Raw genomic sequence first — 24,638 nt, forward strand, 5'->3', positions numbered from 1 at the left:
GGGACTGTCCCTTTAATACCAGGACATCTGGTCACCCTATACTGTATGCCTCACTTGCTTATTCCTTAAAGAATGCCTGGTTTGCAAAGACACAGCAAAAACTAGATAGTAGCTTGTATACCAGAGCAAAGTTGTCGGGCTGTATTATTCGCCAGCATTTTAGGAAATGAATGACATGGAAGTCTTTATAAAATTTAATTTAAAAAGGGACACTGTCAAGTAGTTTAGGGTCAAAATTTGATGTACTTTAAAACTGTTATAATCTGGTGGGGGAATACCCTCTGAATTCCTAGCATACTATCCCTGAAATTAAGAATAAAATAGTAGTGACTGTTTTATGTATAAGTTCAGTGACATTTTTTCTCTGCTCTTGGGGTCCAATCCAAAGCCCACTGAAGTCAGTGAAAAGACTCACATTGAATTCAATGGATTTTGTATCAAGCCCCTGAAGAACCAAACACTCAAGGCCTGATCAATGGTTATCTGGGGATTTTTGCCTGAGTAAGGAGAAAATATTAATTAACAATTCATTTTTCACATCTGTATTAAAACTATCAATGTTATCACTAATGTTGCTAGTGAACCACAACACTGAAAATGGCCCAGCCATATTGGGATAGTCTTCACAGTGATCACAGGTGGGTTTGGGAAAAAAGAAAAAAAGGTGTTTGTCCAATGAAAAAAAGAATAAAATCAGTACAGGCATAATTGCTAATGCCCAGCTTCTAAGAGGTTGTGGAGGGTAAAGAAACAAAAATTAGATATTATAAAAAATGCTTGAAAGCCTGGGCTTAAAAAGGTATGAGGATATACAAATAAAATAAAATAAAATCAATGTATACAAACAGCAGGCCTTCCTTATTTCAAGGAAATACTGACTGCCCTACTCACAACTTAGAAGCTATATTTTTAAATATTCCAGGAATTAATTCATATATATATGTGTGTGTGTGTGTGTTCATACGTGTACACACACACATACAACTCCTATAGTATTTTAAATGTAGCTTCTGAGTTGTAGGAATACATTTATTGCCAGTTCGTTTAGGGGAAAAAAATCCACCAATTCCCTCCCCCACAAAAAAAATCCAAATGGTTGTATAGGGCAGAGGTTCGGGGGGGGGGCAGGGGACAGGGAATGGGGCAGGGTTGGATAGGGGGTGGGGTCCCCAGGGGCAGTTAGGGGCGGGGGTCCTGGGAGGGGGCGGTCAGGGGACAAGGAGCAGGGGGGGTTGGATGGGGGGGATTCTGAGAGGGGGGAAGTCAGGGGGTGGGAAGTGGGAGGGGGCGGATGGGGGTGGGGGCCAGGCTGTTTGGGGAGGCACAGCCTTCCCTACCTGGCCCTCCATACAGTTTCGCACCCTGATGTGGAAGTTTGCCCACCCCTGCCTTAGTGTCTTATTAAAAATGAGAGGGATGCATGCGTGGGAACAGAGAAGCACACATAGAATGTAAAGCTGGCAGTGAGAGTCCAGTAAAACCTGTGGGCTTTTGGATGCTGGTGGTGGAGAAGCACCTGACAGAGTAATGAATTTCATGTCTGCTTGCAAGCTCATAGACACTCTCTCCCCCAATGCATATGTTAGTTTTGGTGAAAACTACGCACTCTGTCATTAGTTTATGTTTATCTGAAATTATTCAGCCATGTCCATTTCTCAGAGCAAAACCTGTCTGTGTAGAATGGGATCCTTAAAAGAAAAAACAAACAGAAAAAAAGAAATATAGCAAATCCATGGATAGATTTACATTTCCAGGTAAAGTGAGCTTTCAGTTTTGTGAACAGTGAAGTACATAAATTTATTAACAAAAATCACTGTGGTTTAAAAGAAGAACATTAGGAAGCAAGTATGGTAAATAAATGTATGATATTAACAGGTTATTATGAAAAACATAGCAGTACCTTAGAGATTGTTCGGGTGATCCTTTAAGACCACTGTACTCTGGAGACTTGATGTGTGTGTGCAAAGGGAACTACCTGTGTTCCTTTAGTTACCCGATCCTTTACAGAGAGCATTTCACAGTGTTAGGATCAATATAATGGACAATACCAATTATTTCCTTATTCCCTTTCTTCCTGGAAAAGTCAATTCTTGTGATTCAGAGTTTTTATAAGTGGGCATGAAATTCTGTCTCAGGCCAGACCTATAATACAAAGTTTTGTCAGCACAGGTATGTGCGAATAAACCAGCACTCCCTAGCTGGCATAGCTAGGCCAGCAAAATCCCCTATGCAGACACAACTATGTTGACAGAAGAGTGCTTCTGTTACCATCACTAATGTGGTGTTCTAACACAGGCAGAAAAACTCCTTCTTTTGGATATGCTTTGTCTACACCAGGGCGAGCACTGCTGTTATACCTATGCTGATACAGCTATACCTGCAACACGTCCGCACTATAGACAAGGCCTCAGAGGTGCCCAATGATACCGTTAGTCTTTAAGGTGCCAGCGGATTCCTTGTTTTTGTGGATACAGACTAACACGGCTATCCCCTGATACTAGGCATAGTAAAGGGACTTCTATTGAAAGCCCTAGATTCATTAATTTGGATGTATTATTTCAGAGATACTGCGATGAAGGAAGTGCTATTTCTTCACATAAAAATGAGCCCAATGAGGAATATAGCATTCCCCTTCTGAGGAAGTACAGGTTTCAGAGTAGCAGCCGTGTTAGTCTGTATCTGCAAAAAGAAAAGGAGTACTTGTGGCACCTTAGAGACTAACAAATTTATTTGAGCAGAAGCTTTCATGAGCTACAGCTCACTTCATCGGATGAGTTCATCGAAAGTACAGTAACACACACTATACCAGAATATCCCTAAAATAATCATTAAACATATAGTCAAACAGCAATGCACGTTAGAGAACGTGAGAAATGCATGTTGTATACAGTCCTGCAAGTGGTTCTAAAACTGAAGCGTGAACTTCCAATGAACCTCAGTTTTATTCCATCTTGACTAGTAATTTACCAAGGGCTTTAGATATTTTTCTAAATGATTCCTTTAAACTCACGTTTTCAATGGCAATTATTCCATGAGCACTATGTGAAACTGAAATCATATGGGTTGCTGCGCATGAACTTACCAGATTTCAAACTACATGTTTAGCAAAACTCAGTTACCACTTGTAGAGATTGGAGATTAGACAAGAATATATTTAAGTTCAGAAAAGAAGCCAGATCCTCAGCTGGTGTAAATTCATGTAGCTCCATTGAAGTCAATGAATCTATACCAAATTACATTGGTGGAAGACCTACCCTAACAGGCAAGTCATCTACTGGAACCCATATGACTTCAAATCAGAAAAGAAGTCACCAGGGATTAGTTATGAATTATAGCTAGATAAATATTATTGCATGAGAGCTATCCAGGACAACCCCACCGTTTCCACAAATGTAGGGACTCAGATTCAGTGCATGTCTTCCGGGGAGTTGGAACAACGTAGGAGCTGCAGCTCCATGACCTTATTTCTTCTGCTCTGGGATACTACTGAAGATTTGCCCGTGAGGAAAATGACTCTTTTTTATTGATCTTCTTCTCTCCTTGGACATCACTCCTCTCTCCTTTCCACAAACCCCAGTCCCTTCCACTTTCTGTAATGTTCACTCTAGTATCCTCACAGAATTCTCTGCAGTTTTTGATGCTCACAGACTTTCTCCAATACCCCTTTGTTTGTTTTTGCCTCATCTTTGCCCCTGCCTCCTGCAAAACAATTCAGCATCACCTTCTTCATCATCTCTAACCTGTCCTCTAATCTCCAGCAACTTGTTGCTGCTATTGATTTTCTTCTCAGGACTACCACTCCATTTCTGTGCTCCCCAAAGGGAAATTATCATGACTTTCCTGACCAACATCTAGCCGTTGGTCTCCCTTCTATTTCTGATTCCATGGTATCTTCTGTGGTCCTCCCTCCCATCCGCCCCCCAATGACCTATACTCACAACCCACCTCGTCCTGAATGGCCCTCTCCCTTGCTGCCACTGCTATTTTTCCCCTCTTCCTAATCCTCAGCCTCTCTTTCCTCCATCTCTTTCCCTTGTTGTTACAGCTGAGCTGGTTTTTACTTAAGTGCACTTCTTTTGTTCAGACACCAGGTCATGTGGTTCACTGCCATGCTAATGCTAAATTACTAGAGGCTAGCAGACTTGGATAGGCTAGCGCACCATTTTAAAAGGAGCCACAGGCCTTAATTCTCACCTGAGAACCTCCACCGCTCTCTTCAGGTCTCAAGCAAGGAAAATAGAGGATTTAACACAACAATATTGCTTGTCCTTATTTCTAATTGAAAAGAAATCATTTTAGCCCAGCTCTGCTTCTCCCCAACCTATCACAAGATTCAACCTTAGCCTTGCCTGTGTCTTAAGAAAACCGATTGCCAACTTAGAGGGGAAAGCTTGCATCAATCAAAGCTTTTGGGGCTGACTCTGTAGAGTTTTCCTTTTATTACCTCTGCCCCCGTCCTTCTTGGAAAAGCTCCTTGAGAAAGGAAAAAATATGGGGCATTGTGCATTTTGGCTCCTTCTCTACCAAAGTGAACCCACTGTGTCCTCCCTTCATGTTGTTTAGGTTCCACGGTTACTAACCAGTGCTCCTCAAGCTCATTGTGCCATAATCTGGCCCTGTATATTTTTTAAATCTCAATACATCACTTTTAAAACTGGAATGGAATAAACATTTTCTAACTGTGTGGCTTACCGTCCATGCAGAATAACCACCCAGTATGGATCCTCACCCTAGATTACCAATTGGTAACTAATGAACAGTGAACACTTTCTAACATACATTCCAAGTAGCTTTGGACCAATTTTCTAAATTGCTGTCACTGAGGCCCTCTTCCTTAGCTACTTTTATTAATCACCAGGAATTTATCCCTAGGAAATATCAAAGTGACTATTTGTTGTGGGTAAGAGCTGAGATTATTCAATTTGGACAGCTGTTCTAGGGTGCAGGTTTGAAAACATACCAAGAGATTTGTAGTAGTGTAAATAATATAAAGAGTTCATATTTTCAATATTTACAAGTCAGATTTTATCTAGACCCTTAACCACTTTTGAGGAGTTCCAGGAGCAAGCTGGAACAAAAGATTTAATTTCTAAGATATATACAATTTTGACTGAAAAAGATGTTGACCAGAAAACAATACAGATGAAAAGGTGAGAGAGAAATTTGGATAAAGAAATTGATCTAATGAGTGTCTCTCTGTATGGGCTAGATGATACACATCTTCAGTTTGTATTACTCAAAGAATTTTTTAAATGAAATATTTAATTTGACTCCAGTTAAGATCCATCATCTTTTTTGCTATTAGGGAGGCGCTCTGTTGGAAGAGTTGCAGGGAAAAGGGTACATACATGCACATCTGGTGGTTGGGTTCAGGAATTAGATGGCTTTGAAAGAAAATTATTAAAGAGATTCATCTTTTGACAAAATGCCAGCTTCCTAGAGATCCTCCGACCTGCTTACTTAATGAGCCAGTAAATGATCTAAATTTCTAACAAATGACAAATTAATTTATTTTTTATAGTTAGTTGCTAGACTTTGTATTGCACACAACTGAAAAAATGTGAACCATCCTCCTATGGAATTGTGTATAGTAACATATAGATTCTCCTTATTATGGAAAAGCTTTCATACCAAGTACATGCCCAAGGGAAGCACCAAAAAGAGGGTAGATAGTTTGAAATGTTATCAACCTTTTTAGCGTATGCAGAGGAGGAGTGCTTCCCAGCCAGCAAGCAAGAATCTTTAGCCAGGTTCTGGCTATTAATCTGATCTTGAATAAGTAATGTACAATATAGTTTTAACATTTTATTGTAACTTCGCCTTAATAAAAAGTTTTACAAAATTTTACTAGTAAAAATTATAAACCGCTAAGAGATAAACTGTATTTCATCTTCACTGCACAGCATATCAGTGGGGGTAAACCTGGCATTCAGAGCTTTGTAGCTCAACAGTACTCCCTTGTAAAGATCTATTTTCACAATATAAAAAAACACAAGCTTAAGCAATTATACATTGCTTGCCACATTTTTAACAGGAACACTCCAAATGCTTCTATTCACAGTTCTAACGTCAAGCTGTGAACATTTGCACAAAAGCCACTCATAAATTAATCCTCCTAGTAAGAAGATTTGAAAAAGAAAGATGTTCACCCAAAACAAAATTCGATAAACCCTACATAACATTTACATGTTTTTAATTTAAAATGTTATATCACGCTACGTAGCCATTAATTTTTACTGGAGCGTATAAATAAATTAAAGCCATTTATCATTTTTTAAAATCTATTATAAATACCTTATTAACTTTACATTCAAACACAGAGATAATATCAATTCTAGCAGCATCTGATGACGCAGCATATATTGTATTTTTGGGAGGAGCTATACAAAACTATTGGTTTTCACTTAATCATATTCAGGTGTTCTGACAACAATTTGCAACATTTGGTTCAGTGTGAAAGCTGTACTGATTTCCACCAATACTTGCTGCCGGGGCAAGCATTCTGCAATGTTAACTAGTCTCACTGTCAATACAGGCTTTTTTTTTTTTTTTTGCCCCAGAGTGTTTGTACATTAGTGATGATGAGACATTTGATAAAAAGAGAGGCAGTTTTCAGATTACCCCCCCCCCCGCACAAATAAGTAAAAAAAAATTAAAGATTACTATACTTACAGTTTTGCAAACATAGGGGAAACTGTTCTCGCCCCAAAGATTTTGCCAATTGTACTTCTCATATTACTGATATTATAATAGGAATCTTACCTGCATAATCCGTTCTTGCATAATGTCCATCTTCAGACTTTGTGGTGGTAGTTGTGTTATCTGTGTTAAAAGAAATACAATGTGTTGCTTTGACGTTTCCTGCTGCTTTTGTAAAAGAGAGGCCAATCCTGTAAGTCTCAGAGTGTAAGCAAGAAGTCCCTGCACCTATGCAGAGCTCCACTGACTTCAAGGAAGCTGTGTATGGGAGCAAGAATCTGACTGCAAGTGTCAATTGCAGGATCAGGGTCTTTGGACTGATTCACCCCATGCTGAGACACAAAGCTGCCATTCCAGGAATAACATTTGTCTAACAATGTCTAACTGGATCTAAAAAGATCCAGTTACAGTGAGGTGTGATTTCCTCATTGTTTTAAATAATCCGGACCTGGTGATAATCTAATCTGAAAATGGTGAACAGGAAAGGAGGGTTCATTTTAAATAAATATTTTATAGGAATATAAATAGAATGTGTTTAATATGCAGGTTTAATAGGGCTCTGTAAATAGATGTGTTTAGGATTTATAGTTCAGAAGCAGAGGAGGGCGGGGAGCTATTAAGGATCCTGTGACTCAATGGCCATTTTATTTACAGAGACTATTTAAAACCATATTTTCCCCATTTTTATCTTGAGCACAAAATAGGCTTTTTGAAAATCAACTCAATGGTTACGCTGGCACACACATGAAATAGTGCCAGGTGGCTCTGAATCCTAATTCTAAACCTTGAATGCAGCCAGGTGAACAAGAATCACCAAGTTATTTCCTGAAAGGACATATGCCTTTCTGCTGGGAAGAGGAGGGTTGCCATATTCATTAGGCTGGGCTCTGTGACTTTGGCATCATGAAGATCCAGATGACACAACAAACAATGGTGATTACATAGGCTCCACTAAAGATACTGGGCCAGAGCCTCTGATCCAGTGGCACAAGGCAGCCCTCAAGCAAGATTCCTCATATGCAGGAGAATCCCTATGAGGCTTGGAACTGTAATGCTGCCTCCCTTCTAACCTCCAGCACAGACGGTGTGGCTGGGGGAAGGGGGTGTGACTGGGCTGTTCCTTTTGCCACAATGATGCTTAGGAGCTGGAACTGCCTCTTGGGGCTACAGATATGAGACATACACAGCCGCCTTAATGCTATAGAAATTTGTGCTGGGGCCTGTTCTAGGGCTGAAGGGCCCCAGAATGGGGCACCGGGAGCGGGAGCAAGAAGGTTGCAAAAGTTGCTTAAAGCCACCTTTGCACATGTCTCTCTAGGGCTGCACCAACCAGAGCTCAGCCACAGCTCAGATATGAAGGCCAGTATTTCCAAACCTGTAATCAACAAAATTCCCTCTCCACCAGACCGCATCCTACACTGTAAATTAGAAGAGTCTATTGAAAATGTAAGAAGTGCCTAATAGCAAGCCAGCCCTAGTTCTTATTTTTGCACAAAAATTGAAAACATTATTTGAAATGAATTTTGCTCTGAGCATTACCTTGACATCGACCCAAAGACATGACTTCAATTTTCTCCTGTTTCTGGCATGATGCTTCTTTGATTTGACATGCATTATCATAGGATTTCCCATCAGAAGCACAAAGAGGATTGAAGTTGGTCTGAGAACAGTCAATGTTGCACACGCACCTGAACAGATTAAAAACAGGCTAATGTAAGAAAGCTTTCTCATGACATCCTAGATAAAGCACAAAAATAAAGACGGCTTGGAGGGTTTCCATGGCTGTACAATAAAGATTGATGGAATGAAACTGGAAAATTCTGGTGAAGGGCTGTTTGTGGTTTTGGATTGGAATGAAATGCCAGGAAAAAAGTGAAAGAGAAAGAAAGCAAAGAAAAATGAAAAGGCAAACAACTGGACTTCTAAAACTAAATTAAAGCATGCACTACTGTAAAATAAATTACATACAGGCAGATCCTCAGCTGGCGTGAGCTGGCATGGTGCCGATGAACTCTGTAGAACTATGACCAGCTGTGAATCTGACCCATAATATATCACATTATATATGTACATATTTATTTCAATTTGTGATTATATATAAACATTTATAATATTTATCCCAGACTGTAGGCACCTTTGACATAATTAAAGATACATTGGCATAAAAGATAATGCTATAGCTTCCCTCAGCCTAAAGCCAGAAAATAAAGTAAATAACCAAACCCAGACATATTCTTTTCTCATTTATAAAAGCATCATGCTGGTATCTCCTGAATCTGTATGTTGTATGGCTCATAGGCAATTCAGTGTTAGCATGACCACAGATGGATACTATTTTAACTCTTCCAGGATGCACAGACCAGGACCCACCAACTCAAAGCAGCATCAGACCCTGCCATAACAACAGATGCACAAATCTTTCTCCACTGCTACATTGATCAACACCTACTCTCCCCCAAGATGCCTTTCAAGATCCATGGGTCCTACATATACCTATTACAACACGTGGCACACCTAATCCACCACACTTCAAAAACAACTATGTGGGTAAAACCAGACAATAACTGTGCTCTCAAATGAACTCATACCAAAAAATGATAGAAGACAAAAAACACCCTATCACCTGTGGGTGAACACTTTTCACAGAATGATCACTCCATATCTGACCTCTCAGTCCTCATCCTCAAAGGAAACCTGCACAACACCTTCAAAACATGAGTCTGGGAGCTCAAATTCATAACTTCGCTAGACGCTAAAATTGTGGTCTTAATAAAGATACTGGATTTATGGTTCATTACAACAATCTATAACCCACTAACCCCCTCATTTGTCCTGTGATTGGAGAGATGTTACCTGGCCACTTCACCTCAAATGGTCTTTTATAATGTGTGTTAACTACTTACGCTAAACAATCTGTTCCACCTTGTATTTAGCTATGACACTGATTGTATCTTTCCTAGAAGAGCTCTGTGTGGCTCATTCATCCATAGAAGTCAGTCTGATAAAAGATATTGCCTCACCCACCTTGTCTCTCTAACTCTTCCAGTGTCAGGGAGGAAGCTGTGCACAAGACATAACATTTTCAAAAGGGACCGAGGAGCCAAAGTCTCGTTGACTCTCAATGAAACTAAGAGTATGTCTACACTAGCAGAGTTACAGTGCCGGCAGTTACAGCACTGCTCAGAAGGCGCTGAAGGGAAACCGTTGTTCACACTGCCAGCTGCCTGCGCAATAGCATGTTCACACTTGCGGCACTTGCAGCGGTATTCAGAGTGGTGCACTCTGGGAAGCTATCCCACAGAGCATCTCTTCTTCTTCTGCCACTATGAGTTGTGGGAAGGTGGAGGGAGTCGCGGAGCATCCTGGGTCCTGTCTCAGTGCCTTATGATGCATTGCTTCACATCCCAGCAATCCCTGTGCTTCTGTCTGCATTTGGTGCCATCTTCCAACGGTTTGTGTACTGCGCGCTCTGCCTCTTCGGTCTGCAGGAATGGATCCCGCACTGTTGACCAGTATGCTGCTCTCTCTGACTGACACATCACGAATGGCAGTGGAGTTATTCCTTAAACTACAGAGGCAAGAGGAGTGCAACATTGATCCCGCCACGCATAGTAGTTACAACACGAGATTGCTTATGGCATTCACGAAGGTGCTGACCACAGTGGAACGCCACTTTTGGTCTCGGGAAACAAGCACTGAGTGGTGGAATCACATCGTCATGCACATCTAGGATGAGGAGCAGTGGTTGCAGAACTTTCGGATGAGAAAAGCCACATTCATGGGACTGTGTGATGAGCTCGCACCAGCCCTGCGGTGCAAGGACACGAGAATGAGAACTGCCCTGCAGTTGGAGAAGCACGTGGAGATTGCACTGTGGAAGCTGGCTACTCCAGACTGCTACCGATCGGTCATCAACCAGTTTGGAGCAGGAAAGTCGACTGTTGGACTCATGTTGACGGAAGTGTGCAGGGCCATTAATCGCATCCAGCTCCGAAAGACTGTGACTCTGAGCAACGTGTGTGACATTGTAGATAGCTTTGCACAAATGGGCTTCCCTAATTGCAGAGGGGCGATAGATGGCATGCATATTTCAATTCTGGCACCAGATCACCTAGCCACCGAGTACATTAATCGGAAGGGGTATTTCTCTATGGTTCTCCAGGTGCTTGTGGATCACTGTGGGCGTTTCATGGACATTAATGCAGGCTGGTCTGGAAAGGTGCATGATGCAAGCATCTTTTGGAGCAGTGGCCTGTTCAGGAAGCTGCAAGCAGGGATCTTCTTCCCAGACCAGAAGATCCCTGTGGGGAAGTCGAAATGCCCATTGTGATCCTCGGAGACCCTGCCTACCGCTTAATGCCGTGGCTTATGAAGCCATACATGGGGCACCTTGACAGCAGCAAGAAGCAGCTCAACAACAGGCTGAGCAAGTGCAGAATGACTGTTGAGTGTGCTTTTGGCCATTTAAAGGCCCGCTGGCGATGCCTACTTGGGAGGCTGGACCTGGCTGATGACAATATTCCTATGCTTATAGCTGCGTGCTGTATGCTCCATAATATTTGTGAATGGAAGGGTGAAAGCTTCACTCAGGGCTGGACCACTAAGGCTCAGTGCCTGGAGGCTAAATTTGAACAGCCAGAGACCAGGGATATTAGAGGGGCGCAGCGTCAGGCCATAAGGATCAGGGATGCTTTGAGGCATCAATTTGAAGCTGAAAGCCACTAATATTTATTACTATGCTCGGGAGTGCAGTGCTTGTAATGCTGGGAGGTGATTGTGCAGACGATGCACTAGGAAGGTTTAAGAAAATTGCCTGTTGCTTTGCAGGGCTCTGTTTGTTTTCAATTAATAGAATAAAGACTGTTTTCAAACCAACACAATTCTTTTATTAAAAAACAACAACCAGAAGAGAGAGAGAGACAAACAAACACATGAACACTGAGTGGGATGGGGGAAGGGAGGGTCCAAGGAATAGGTGGGGTCCAGGGATCATATCCAACCTTCTTCTTTGGAGTACAGTGCAGCAGGTACTGTACTTCAGTAGGGCTAAACTGCAGAGGGATGGGTGTTGAGTGCAGTGGGTGGTGGGAGTCCGCAGTGCTGGACTATGAAGAGAGTGGGAAAACGTGGGTACAGACTGGAGCCAGGAGGTTCACAAGAGTGTGTTGATGGTGTCTGGGGGGTGCACAGGGAAGAGTGTTGTGAGAGTGGCTGCAGGGGAGGGCGGGCATGGAGCTCCTCAGTTTGCAGTGCTAGTAGCGCCTGGAGCATGTTCGCTTGGCACTCCGTAACGTTTAAGAGCTGCTCCGTGGCTTTGTTCTGGCATGCCGCGTTCTCCTTTCGGTCCCTCTTCTCGCTGTCCTCACACTCCTTCTATTCTTGTTTTTCAGCCGCAGCGTGCATTATGACCTCACACAGAAACTCCTCCTTAGTTCTTCTTGGCCGCTTTCAAAGTCTGCGCAGCCATTCTGACGCTGATAACAAAGAGGGATGCTGGGCTCCCAAGGTCATATCTGTGAAGACAAAATGCAACCTTTTACAGAAGCAGACCAGTGATTCAGTGAATTAAAACACAGCCACTATTCACATACCTGTCACTAACTGGCTGACCTCAGGCAAGCACACATGAGTCACAAGACCCCCAAAACGGTGAGCAGCTGCTCTGCCAAAGAACCTGCTGCAGCAGATTCCCAGTATCTTCTTAATTTTTTCATGGAGATCTCTGAGGCAGATTCCCGTGAAGTGAGGGAGTCCGTCAACACCCTGTTCCACTGCTCAGACTAGGCATGTGGTGGTACGCACATCATACAGACACAAGCCTGCTTTCTGCAACCCTCCTGCCCCCAACAACTCACTTCAGCGATTCCCAAAATCAAAGCCACTTACCAGGAGCCTCCTCTCTTGTTTGTGCTTTGCCAAGATCTGACAGCTGTGACTGGCTAGCCTCCTCAGGGGTAGGGAAGAGCTCCTGGCTGCATGCATCTCTGACCTCCGAGTTGTCCTCTGACTCTGGGTCCCCCTCCCCCTCCACATCCTTGTCCAAGATTTCCTCCTCCTGGCTTGGTCCACTCTTGACTAGCACGCAAGCCAATGAAGTATCCACAGTGGACTTCACAGTGGAGGTGGGGTTGCCACCGAGTATCATGTCCAGCTCTTTGTAGAACTGGCAGCTCATGGGCGCAGCACTGGAGCGGTGGTTTGCCTCCCGCGCCTTGTGGTAGGCGTTCCACAGCTCCTTCGCTTTGATCCTGCACTGCAATGTGTCCCGGTCATGGCCCCTTTCTGTCACGCATCGTGAAATCTGTCCACAAGTATCATAAGTCCTATAGCTGGAATGCACCTGGGACTGCACGGCCTCCTCTCCCGAAATGCTGATGAGGTCCAGCAGCTCGGCATTACTCCAGGTGGGGGACTGCCTGGTGTGTGGAGCAGGCATGGTGACCTGGAAAGATGCACTGAGACCACTGCAAGCATCACGGAGCAAACAGGAAGGGGACTTTCAAAATTCCCAAGGAATTTACGGGGTCAGGATGATGGTTGGTCACCTGAGGGCAGAACAGTAGAGTTCAAACCGATGACCAAAGAGGCAAGAACAGACATTGTGGGACACCTCCTGGAGGCCAACTGCAGCTCTGTAATCGACCAGGGTGTCTACACTGGTGACCGCAGCGCTGTACCCCCAGCGCAGAAAGCTCTACACCTCTCCTTGGGGTGGTTTTTTTACAGCACTGCAACTGTGCAGTTTCTGCGCACTAAGTGGCTTGGCAGTCTGTACACCTTGGGAGTTACAATGCAGAAAGCTGCTTTCCTGTGCAGAAACTTGCCAGTGTACACAAGGCCTAAGCTCCAATAGTGCCTAAATCACTTCTGAAAATGGCATTTAAGAGACTAAGGGCAAATCTACACTTAAAACGCTGCACTGGTGCAGCTGCACCGACCTAGTGCTTTAACAAAGGTGCTCTAAGCTGACGAGAGAGAGCTCTCCAATCAGCGTAGTTAATTCACCTCCCCGAGAGGCAGCAGCTAGGTCAGCGGGAGAAGCTCTTTTGTTGACATAGTGCTGTCTACATTGGGGGGGGAGGGTTACGTCGGTATAGCTACTTCACTCACACCCCTGGACTTTTCACACCCCTGAGCAAGGTAATTATACTGATATAGGTCTGTTGTGTAGAGCAGACCTCAGTTATTTAGGCACTTCTGAAAAATGTATCCAAAATCGTTTTTCACTAGTTACAATCAATCTCAGGAAACATGTCAGAACAGCTCGTGACACATTTTTGAGGCTTGGTTTGGTTTTGTCACATGATCTGTCACACAGTATTGGTCATAGCTCCCTATTTAGCTGAACCTGCCATGTGGTTCAGGAGAGTCAGCATCTTGACTTTTCTGAGTGGCAGTGTGTCCTGCCTCTGAGCCAATCAAAACACCGACTGCCGATTTCCTAGTATTTAAGGTTCTAAGGCGCACACTAATTACTAGGACACCCCGAGGAATAGCCTCGTTAGAAGCAGGTCTGTTGCTTTGTGATGACAGATGTCTACTGTCTTTGTCTGTTTATTGAGGCCACACTTTAACTGGCTACTGCCTTCTTGAATCCCTTCATTTATATAGCCTAGGAATTGCCTTCATTTTCCACTACTTCCAATTTTAATAAGTCTCACATTTATTATTAGTAAACCATGTTAGAAGGGAGACACAGCTCCATGAGAATGATCAGGGTTCTCTTCTGATCTGACTTCAGTGGGAGTTCAGTGCATTGAAGAGTTGCAGACTGAGCTCAAAATGGAGATAGTCAAGCACATTAGTAACAGAGGTCGTTGCCAGAGGTGAAAGTAAGCCGGTCCGGTCCTGTGTACCAGTAAGAAAGCTGGTACACAGCCGACCGTACTGGCAGGGCCACTGATGTGAGGGGGAGGGCAGCTGCCCCAGGGCCCTGGAGCTCCAGGCTCCCGGCCGCCGCTGCTACCGTGCCACTGGCCGGTGCCCCGGGCCCTTTAAATTGCCTCTGGAGCCCTGGGCGGCGCAGGCCGGGCAGCTCTGAAGGGCTGGGTGGGGGAGTCTGGCCCCAGCCCCGCCCCGGGGCCCCAGAGCGGCTCCCCTTCCTGCCACCTTGCCCAGGACCCTGGCTGCCCTGCGTACCGGTAAGTCCCTGAAGTTACTTTCACCCCTGGTGGCTGCACATTCGGAAATGAAATGGGCAGTTCTCCAAATAAGGTATCTTAATTAAGGGTCTGTAGCCAGACACATGGGGGCCAGCTCAGAGCTGCAGCCAGGTTTCCCCAACATTTGTTAACTTCCAACTCAAGAAGTTCTGTATGTGGATCTTAGAGAGCTGCCGCCGCCGTCAGGTCTAATTAACCAGACTTGAACAGTAAGAACAGGCTCTCAAGGAAGCAATTGTGAGAGAGAGACAGAGACCAGCGTGCAGTTTGATCACAGAGTGCAACTGCTGAATTTGAAAGGAGGGATTCATCTGACATATCAACTCCGCATCAAGACAAACATATGGACATGGAACCTCTGAGATATTAATATAGAGGGGAATCAGAAGGAATCAGCTGAGTCACTGCTCAGCCACAGAAGTCAGGAGGAGGCCCACTTCTCTCCAGTATTCTTCCCCAGGGCAAGCACCTCCACTGTTCAAAGACAGAGCAGCAGCATCCCAAGCACAGGACTGCTGTTTGTTTCCTTTGCTTCTCTTGTCTCATGACCATCACTGATGTCATGATGCTTGTCAGCAGCAGCAAAGGCATGCTGATAGTCCTGTGACTGCATACAATACACAGATGAGCTTCAGTAATGCCTACAGAAACAACAGTGGGATTCTGCTTGCGGACTATGCCAATGGTCTAACCCTGCAGCTGCCGTAGCTCTTCTGAGTATGTGATTGTGACTATACTGTCCTCTAAACTTTTCCTGCTCTTTTGATCCTCCTGCCTCTGATACAGAGTGATGCTACTGAGTCTTTATCTCCTGCCTACCAGCAGGGCCTAAATCCCATAATGCCGACCTCACAGTTCTCATCTTGCAAAGTTAAGGTCATGACAATGCTGCCACAATTTCCTGGCACCCTCATTCATTAACTTTTACACCCCATTCCAAGTCAATCCACCTCACACTCACCACAGAGATGGGGACCACCTGCCAGACTATTGAGAGTGTACGTGTGGGTGCCCAATGTGACAGCGTTGGTGGAAGAAACTTGGACACAAACAGAGGCTATGTCTACACTAGAGACCTTACAGTGGCACAGCTGTACTGATGCAGTTTGTGCCTCTGTAAGATCTCCCGTGTTGACAGGAGATCTCTCACCCAACAACATAATTAACCACCCCCAACGAGTGGCAGTAGCTATGTCGGAGGGAGAACATCTCCCACCAACACAGTGTTGTGCACACTAACATTTATGCCTGGGAAACTTGTGAATGTGCCGTTTCCAAGGAGTAGATAGTACATGTGATCTGTTGCACAAACTGAAGTTGAAGTAATAGAGCAGTGACGAAGCTGCTCCTCATTACTCTCCTTGGTTTGTGCCTGAGACAATGGTCTCAATAGAGATTTTCTTTTCAGACTCCCATTACTCAAAAAAGGGCAAAATTGAGTCTCCTGAAATTTTCCTAAAATGTTCACAATGTGTGGAACTCTTCAGCCCCAAAGGAGGGAAAGGATGAAAATACAGGATTATAAATGAAATGATTTTGTAACCTTAACTATAGAATTCGCTGTTAAGTGAACAAAACAATTAATCTAAAGCTCATTATTTACATTTTACTTTTCTTGCTGAAATATTATACATAAAATAGCTTGAAAAAAGATTGCATTCAGTTACATACATACAAGTCCTGATTTCCTCAGACACTAGTGTAAATCAGGAGCTAAGCCAGTGTCAGTAAGTAGAAATTCTGTCTTGTATCTGAACGGTACTAATGTACATATAAAAAGAAAAAATTGGTCAATTTCATAAAAACTTTCTTATCATATAATAGGAACATTTTACTCGACTAAAATATTTACTTCCCCAGTAAAAAATACACATCTTAGGAAGGTCTTGCTCCTTTTAGTAAATTCTAACTCATTCTAGGAACTATTTACTGCTGAAGTAATCTGGATTTTTTCCACACAGCTCCTCTATTTGCATTTCAGACGGTACACAATGAACCATATGTTCCCTGTGGTAATAACAATTCAGACAGAGCTTAAATTCTCCAGCTTTTCATATAAAAATGGAGTATAGGTTAGTATACCTTCGGACTTCAAGTCCAGAGAAAATAAAGTTCATGAGAAAATGATGAAAAACAGGGATATGCTATAGGGAAGGACTATTTGACTACATATAAAATTTCCAAAAATGCCCAGGTGACTTAGGAGCCTATGTTCCATTTTTATAAATGGCCTAGTGATGTAGAAGCCAGAATTTTGAAGGTGTTTAGGGACCCAAAGATATAGATAGGTGCCTAGTAAGATTTTCAAAAGTGCCTAGATACCTAACTCCTATTGAAATCAACTGTAGGTCCTCTTTAATTTATGGTATTCCTTTTACTATGTAAATGGTAACATTCTACTACTACACATTTTAAACCAGAGAAACATGTAGATTCCCAACTATTTCACTGGGACCAAGCCCAAAAAGTCAAGAATAGTTTAAGAGAATTCTGAAATACAGAGGAAAGGGACCTTTGTTCTAGTAGAGATATCTTATCTAATCTATGTATATACATCCACACACACTGCATCATTATATATAATATTGCTCAGTAATATAAAAAACAAAAGTATTAATGTCACTTTGCATATTCAGGGATAGATTAAGGAATGGGTGCTGGGGCCATAGATGAAGATGATTTAGCTTCCTGATGCAACATACATGCTAAATGAGACCCAGCTCTATTAAAAAATATTGAGACAATTCTGAAGTCCTTGCTGGAACAAAACTCCCAATGAAGTCAATGGGAATTCTGCCTGAGAAAGATCTAAGTATAAACTTCAGGACTTGAACCTTTGTGTGAGGGCCAAGGTGCCGTACGTATAAAGTCCTGGGCCATGGCACTTTTCCACTTTCATTGGTCCTACAATGCCCATATTTCATATCCTATCCAAATGCTTTTCTTCTCTCGCACTGGATCTGTAACACTTGATTTTTCAGGCTCCAAACTGGCCAACTTTTGTTTCTCTCTCCCAAGGGAAAATCAAATTGGTCCAATCCATTTCAATGGTGGCTGTATCTGTCTCAAGACCTTTTAACAGGATTCTCAAGGTTTCCCTGCGCTTCCTCTGTTTGAGGCTGAGAGGAATGCCTATTGCTGTGTAAGGAAGTTACTGAATGGCTGTGCGTCTAACCGCAGACCATGCCAATACAGCAGTTTCCCAGTCCCCAAGGCACTTCAGGATGTCTCTAATTTTAAGTAATTTGATCATTTGACCATTTTATCATCATGGCTATGACTTCCAATTATAGCTATATCAATAAATCTATTTCATTTCTGTACTACTAATTATAGTGTTGAGGAAAACGTGGTAATATAAAGGCTGACTGTGCTTTCCTCCGGCTCAAGAAGCCATGAGAAGGTCAATGATCTCTCCCAGGGCTCACTGGGTGAAACTCTACCCAAGAGCACACATCAAGTACATGCGCAACATTTAAATATGCCTTCTGCGGTAAGAAAAACAGCTTTAAAACCAGCTGTGGGAAAGGTGCAATTCCAAGATGGCAGCTGATATTATATGGGCTTTGTGAAGAAATAAGAAATCCTCAACTCAGTCTATGGATCCACAACACTTTTCAAGTGAAGGTCTCATACTTCAGAAGATTAAAAATAGTTTACAGTGTCAGCTATTTTGCAAACACTGCTTACTTTGTCCCTGTCTAATCTTCTGGGTCAGTGCCATGTTTTCTGATGAATTCTACTTTTTGATAGGCTTATTTTATTTCCCTTCCTATCATTATATCTAGCTGCAGCTTGACACCCAGCATTTCATTTAATTATTTTACTTTTGTTGGATGGTATAATTGGGTGATCGCTAAAGCAAAAAACTAACAGAACTGCCAAGCTGAAGCGATTTCTGACCAGTCAGCGAGATTTTGGACTAAGCTCTTAAGCAGCCCAGAGTTTTGATGTTGCAATCACCACATTGTGAGGACATAAAGTCAGCCAAAAGCTACTTTAGGAGGAAGTCCATGGTTGCAAGTGATGTTGGGTAATGTAGAGGAGAAGCCCACTGGATTATATGTGGGAGACTAGTAATAGCTTGAGGCAGGCATGATGCTGGTAAGCTCGATACAAGCTTCCCTATGCAGTTATACCTACACAGCTTGCTTCTGAGCTGAAAGGTGACAGCTCCATTCCTGAATCTCTCTGAGGTCAGCACTAACCATTGTATCAAATTGCCACTATTGGATATGGATGAATTTAGGATGCTAATTGCCAAACTAATTTTCTACCTGTGAAATTTGACACCCCACCAAGAAATGAAAGGCATTGGCAAGGGTGATGGCCCCTGACTTCCCCTTTCAAACTTTTGTAGATACAGCCCTCCTCATTAAATTAAATATTATTTATTGGGCACTGAGAAAGTCCTTGCCTGTGTAACGAACAGGGAGAAGGCCGCAATGGAACGGATCAATGGCCATGGAGGACTGTCACTGAAAGGCACTATGGTGGAAGTATAGTTTAAGGAGGGGTATGAATAAAGAGAGGGCAGTAGTTTGTCCAGAAGGAACAGGAGACTTGTCTATTTTAATTTCTCCCTTTACTATATGGGACTATAGCATAATCATAAGAGGGACACATGGATGATAAACGTGAACTGTGCCTTACACCTGTGTAAGGAACTGCACTCTGAAGGCAAATATTTGGACTTTGCTTTCAACAACATCATATTAAGGAATAATGAAAATTTGCTGGACAATTTCTCTGTGTAGCAAAAAGAAGGCTCTTTATGCAGCTTTGATGAGGAGGATGCAAGAAAAGGAGGAAAATACTGTTAAAATAGAGTCGGTTCTGGAGTATTTTATTCAGCATGAGCATGCAGTGATGCTTCACTATTCAACACACTTTAGATAGCCCTTCCTTACTTTAGAAATCTGAGAGCATGTTGATACTACTTCTGTTTATTAAAGATTCATATTTAGACTACATTGATCATTGGTCATTTGCTTCTGGAACCGAAGTATCAGAAAAATTCTATTTCAGATACTTGAAAATGGTACTTAATGAAAATGACTAATGCCCTGTGCTTAGCTGATTATGCAATAAATCTGCCACAAAGAGAAATTGTTGTCAATCAAGAATCAAGGCATATAACTGAACCGGCAAGGATGCAGGAACTAGAGATATGTAAATATAAATGTGTTATTATTTTTGCCAGCAAAAATTATGATATTTGATTGCATGTGCTAATTTAGGCAAGGGTAAAATCTTGTCATCTCTATCTAGGAACACATTATTTTACAGCTGAAATTCCATCTTGGAATAAATTTAAATTTTCATGTATTTTCTCCAGGCAAAAGATATTTCATGCAGATAACACTTTTTACTCCCCTAAGTCTTCACTGGCAAAACTTTTCTTCAATTTTGCAGAAAACATTGAAAAAAACAATCACAAATTGATTTATTTTTCATAAAACAGCAAAACCTCAATTTTTCCATTACTGGGCAAAATTTATTTTACACTGCTTTAACTAAAACACATTGGCCAGAAACTCAGTTTTCTGATTTGAATGGTAGCATTTCCATACAAAAGAGAGCCCTCTGAATGTGCATATAATTTACATCTAAAACTACCATAGCAGTATATTCTGGCATAAAGATGCCAGTGATTAATGCAAAATGCCTTCTATTTCATTTTGATTCCTGCAACTCTTTTCTTTTTGGTACATGGGCGTCTTTGTTAACACTACTGCAGGAACATTGAAATACTAGCGCTATTAAAACAAACATCTGTTTCCTAGTCCAAAAGAATATATGTATTCTGCAGTAAATCAGGATGATGCATGCTTACTGTAGCCCTGGTTAACACTATACATTGCAAGTGAATTGCTCATTTTATAGTGGCACGTGTCTGTATCAGGGTACAGGTAGGGATGCTCATTTACACAAGCAGCTCTACACCTCCTGACAGTGGAACAGGTATAGGTGCCCTAGGCTACTTTACCCTTTCTAATCTACCCAATAGCAGCCATCCTCAAGATGAGCTGGCCTTGTCTGCAGCGGAGTTATGTTGGTTATTGGGGTTTACATGTACACCAGCTTCAGGATTTGTCCCAAGAACAGCACTTATCCAGCAGCTGTGATGGATCCGCTAAGCAGGGAACTACGAATCCCATCAGTGCCCTCCCCACTGCATATCCCCTTCCTGCTAAGGGGAAAGGTCCGAACCAGGAAGTGGGCTAGACTCTGTTGAGGAAGCAGCACCTACATGGCAAGCCAGGCCCTGCAGAGAATCTGGGTGCAGGGGTCACATGGAGAGGCAGGAGGTGCTGAAAAGATTCCCCAGAACTGAATGTAGAACAGGCTGTGACTGCCAAATGTTACAGCCTGGTGCAAATCTGTGTGGGCTTACGGGGAAATCACAGCAGTGGGGCAGGGAGCCAGTGTAGAGGAGCCCGAGTAAGACCACTAACTGAGGCTGGCTTGGAAACCCGCAAGCTCCTATTTGCTTGAATAGAGACTCAACTGGAGAGGACACCTCAGGCGTTAGGCCTGAATAGCCCTGACTCTCAGTTGGGCTGCCCTCAGGGACCGAAACGAGAATCGCTATTTGTTCACTTTGAACTGCAGCTGTTTAAACCTCTGCACCTAGGGCATTTGCAACCCTTCCCTCTTCCTGCCAGCCCTGGTAAAAAGTTTGACTTAGCCTCGTGTCTGAATGGTTATTAGTACCCACCAGGACTAACACCTTCAAGGCCTAGCTGCTGAAGCACTGACGGTACTTTCCTCCGAGTCATAGTACACCTGGCATGCTAGTGGCACCCTAAGCATTGGGGTTCTCCATTATTGAGCAGGCTCGGTATTTATACAGCTTTCATCTACAGATCTCAGAGCACTTAATAAACAGTTAATTAACTAAGCCTCAATATGTCCCTGAGAGGTCTGTATGATTACTTATTATGCCCATTTTAGAGAGAGGTAAACTGTGGGACACAGACATTTGTGGTCTCACCCAAAGACCGTAGAAGTCAATACAGGGCTTTGGTGACTCATGAACTAAACCACTTCAGAGTCAGGAATACCACCCAAGAGTCTGGCTCATAAATGTTGTTCCTGACACTAGACAATATTGTCTGCCAGCTTACATACTCAGGTGACTTTAAAATTTTTTTGCACTATTTTCAAGCAATACTCCAAGATTTGCTTATGCTAAGAAATATATTGAAATCCCACTGTATCTTTTTAAGCTATATAATGGAGAGACTTAAAAGATATAGATGCTCCATGTCCAACAGAACAAACTTTGCTTTATTTTCCAGGCTTATGAAAAACATTGCAAAATAACATAAAATATATATTTTATAATGCCAGCATAAAAACAGCATTTGAAATTTGTTTCCAGGGTAGAGCTTTCTCCTCTTCTGCAAGATCATGAGTAAAAACAACAAAATGACTCATTTCAAATGCCTTTTTATTTTATTTATTTATTTATTTATTTTTCTTTTTGTCTTGTAGAGGCCTGTGCCAGTGGTAAGCAGTTCAGAACATCAGATTTTTGCAGTAGCTTCCCGTGATGTTTTACCTGTTTCCACTGTTCAAATGTTTGTCTTCATTAAGACTAAAAGGAGAAAAGCTTGATTCCTTAAGGGTGCAGCTACATTTCTGCATGGCATTTCAATTGCATGCTGTTATTCAAACAATTAGAAATCACACACACCATGGAAGGAATTTTCAGGACACTGCACAGAGACTGTTATTTTTATATAGTACATAATGAAAATGATTTGAAGGACCCCAAAGCATCGTAACAGAAAGAAGCACTGAATAATCAAGTGATTTTTTTGACCGCAATAGACCAAAATGCTGTTTACTGGACATATGTCAAGCTAAAATGCACTAAAATGGTGAATATATTTATTGCTACCCTGCCTTGCATATCAAAGGCAATGTAATAGAGAAGTACGGCTGTAGTACAGCGCCAGGAGCTGGAATAATAACTGTACAGCTGCCATGCTTCTGCTTTTTAATAGCAGGAAGTCTCTGGCAACTTTACGAAAAATGTATGGATTTTAAAAAAATAATTAATTATTGCAGCCTTGCATAGGTTATTTAGAAAGTGTCTGAGGCCTGATTTTGCGCACACATACACAAACTATTCTCATGTGAATAATTACATTTAAATCACAAGTTAGCTTCATTAATGGAGCTACCCCGATTTATACCAGCTGAGGATATGGCCCCACATACTTGTGTTTTTGCAGGACCGGGCTCTAGTACAGACAGCTAATGAGAACTATATAGGTAATCCACTATACAAGACACTGAAAACTGATCCCTAATTCTCATTTCATTTGTTTTGTAATGTTCTTTATCACGTTTTCAAACAAACAACCAAAAAAAACCCGCTTGCATTAAATCTTCGCCTTTGCTTCCCTCTTATAATTCAAAGTCCCATTAGAAAGCCTGCCTGCCCCGGCCTGCTCTTCTCCACCCCCACGGGGGGCAGGGTAAAGAAGCTTGGTCCTGCTGGCTGTTGCTGCAGGGCAGGCAAGGTCCCCCCTCCCTCGCCTCTTCCCCCGCCGCGAGGCAGGGGAAGAAGTGGAGCCGCAGCACACTCACTGCTCCGGGGAGGAGGTGGAGAAGAGGTGGGGACGGAGCCTTGGGGAAGAGAGGTGGAATCAGGGCATATCCCCTCCATCCTCCTGCCATGAGCCGCTTTGGGCAGGGGGCTGGGAGCACCCCCACATGACCCCAGCCCACACCCCCAGCCCTCTGCCCTGACCCCTACACCCCATGCCCTGACTCCTGCACCCTCCTCACACACCCCCAGCCCCCTGCCCTGACTCCTGCACCCCCCCACATACCCAGCCCCCACACACCCAATGCCCTGACTCTTACACCCCCCACATTCTCACCGGCACCCTGAGCACCAAATGGGAGCTCCTGCACCCACCCCCCCATTCCCACCTGCACCCTCGCAGCAAATGGGAGCTGCCCAGGTAAGCACTCAACACCCAAACCTCCTGCCCCAACCCTGAGCCCCCTCCCTCATTCTAGCTCCTAGCCAGACCCTACACCCCAACCCCAGCCTGCTCCTTCACCCCCAGCCCTCTGCTCAGTGCACTCCCATCCTCAGCTCAGTGCAGAGAGAGAGAGAGAGAGAGGAAGAGAATGGGCTAGAACCAGGTAGAAGGTAGGTACCCACTGTAAGTGGGCAGGGCCAGGATCCCAGACTAACAGCGGGCTGAGTGGGGCCGGCAGCCGGGACCCTGGCTGGCAGGAGCCGGCGGACAGAACCCCAGACTGGCAGCGGGATGAGTGGCAGCGGGCTGAGCTGCTCAGCCCACTGCCGGTCTGTGGTCCTGGCCGCTGGCCCCACTTAGCCTGCTGCCAGTCTGGGGTTCTGGCTGCCGGCCCCTTGCCAGCCGGGGTTCCAGCTGCAGGCCCTGCTCAGCCTGCTGCCGGCCTAGGTGAATGGAAACCCAGGCTGGCAGTGGGCTGAGCGGGCTGGTGGCGTAAGATCAGTATTTTAATTTAATTTTAAATGAAACATTTTGAAAACCTTGTTTACTTTACATACGACAATAGTTTAGTTATACAATATATAGACATAGAGAGAGACCGTCTAAAAAACCTTAAAATGTATTACTGGCACACGAAACCTTAAATTAAAGTGAATAAATGAAAGACTTGGCACACCACTTCTGAAAGGCTGCCGACCCCTGGTATACTGGATTGTATGTTAACACCTTAAGGGCACAATAAAGGTCTCATTTTATTTTTTAAAATATT

The 24,638-nt window shown here is 43.3% G+C and overlaps 2 protein-coding genes across 2 annotated transcripts in view; both read right to left on the minus strand.

Moving 5' to 3' along the window:
• Window positions 1-24,638, minus strand: part of TMEFF2 (transmembrane protein with EGF like and two follistatin like domains 2) — a 172,628-nt gene that overhangs the window by 40,670 nt on the left and 107,320 nt on the right. Inside the window, exons 6-7 of the mRNA XM_084643609.1 lie at window positions 8,239-8,387; window positions 6,763-6,822 (exon numbers count right to left, since the gene is read on the minus strand). Of these exons, the coding sequence (XP_084499735.1) occupies window positions 6,763-6,822; window positions 8,239-8,387 (209 nt within the window). The remainder of the gene's footprint in view (window positions 1-6,762; window positions 6,823-8,238; window positions 8,388-24,638) is intronic.
• Window positions 11,581-13,230, minus strand: LOC311528647 (uncharacterized protein). Its single transcript, XM_084643917.1, has 2 exons — window positions 12,586-13,230; window positions 11,581-12,212 (listed from the first exon to the last, which is right to left on the minus strand). The coding sequence occupies exons 1-2, from the start codon at window positions 13,133-13,135 to the stop codon at window positions 12,148-12,150; spliced, it is 615 nt and encodes a 204-aa protein (XP_084500043.1). The 5' UTR covers window positions 13,136-13,230; the 3' UTR covers window positions 11,581-12,147.

The sequence above is a fragment of the Lepidochelys olivacea genome (assembly GCF_965140295.1).
Source record: "Lepidochelys olivacea isolate rLepOli2 genome assembly, chromosome: 11".
In the NCBI taxonomy this organism is placed as follows: Eukaryota; Metazoa; Chordata; order Testudines; family Cheloniidae; genus Lepidochelys; species Lepidochelys olivacea.

Bases quoted from the DNA above. Each gene is read 5' to 3' on its own strand.
- LOC311528647 (XM_084643917.1), bottom strand. From the start codon at position 13,135: ATGCCTGCTCCACACACCAGGCAGTCCCCCACCTGGAGTAATGCCGAG. The intron at 12,213-12,585 runs GTAAGTGGCTTT...TTGTCTTCACAG, and splicing joins AACAAGAGAGGAGGCTCCTG to ATATGACCTTGGGAGCCCAG.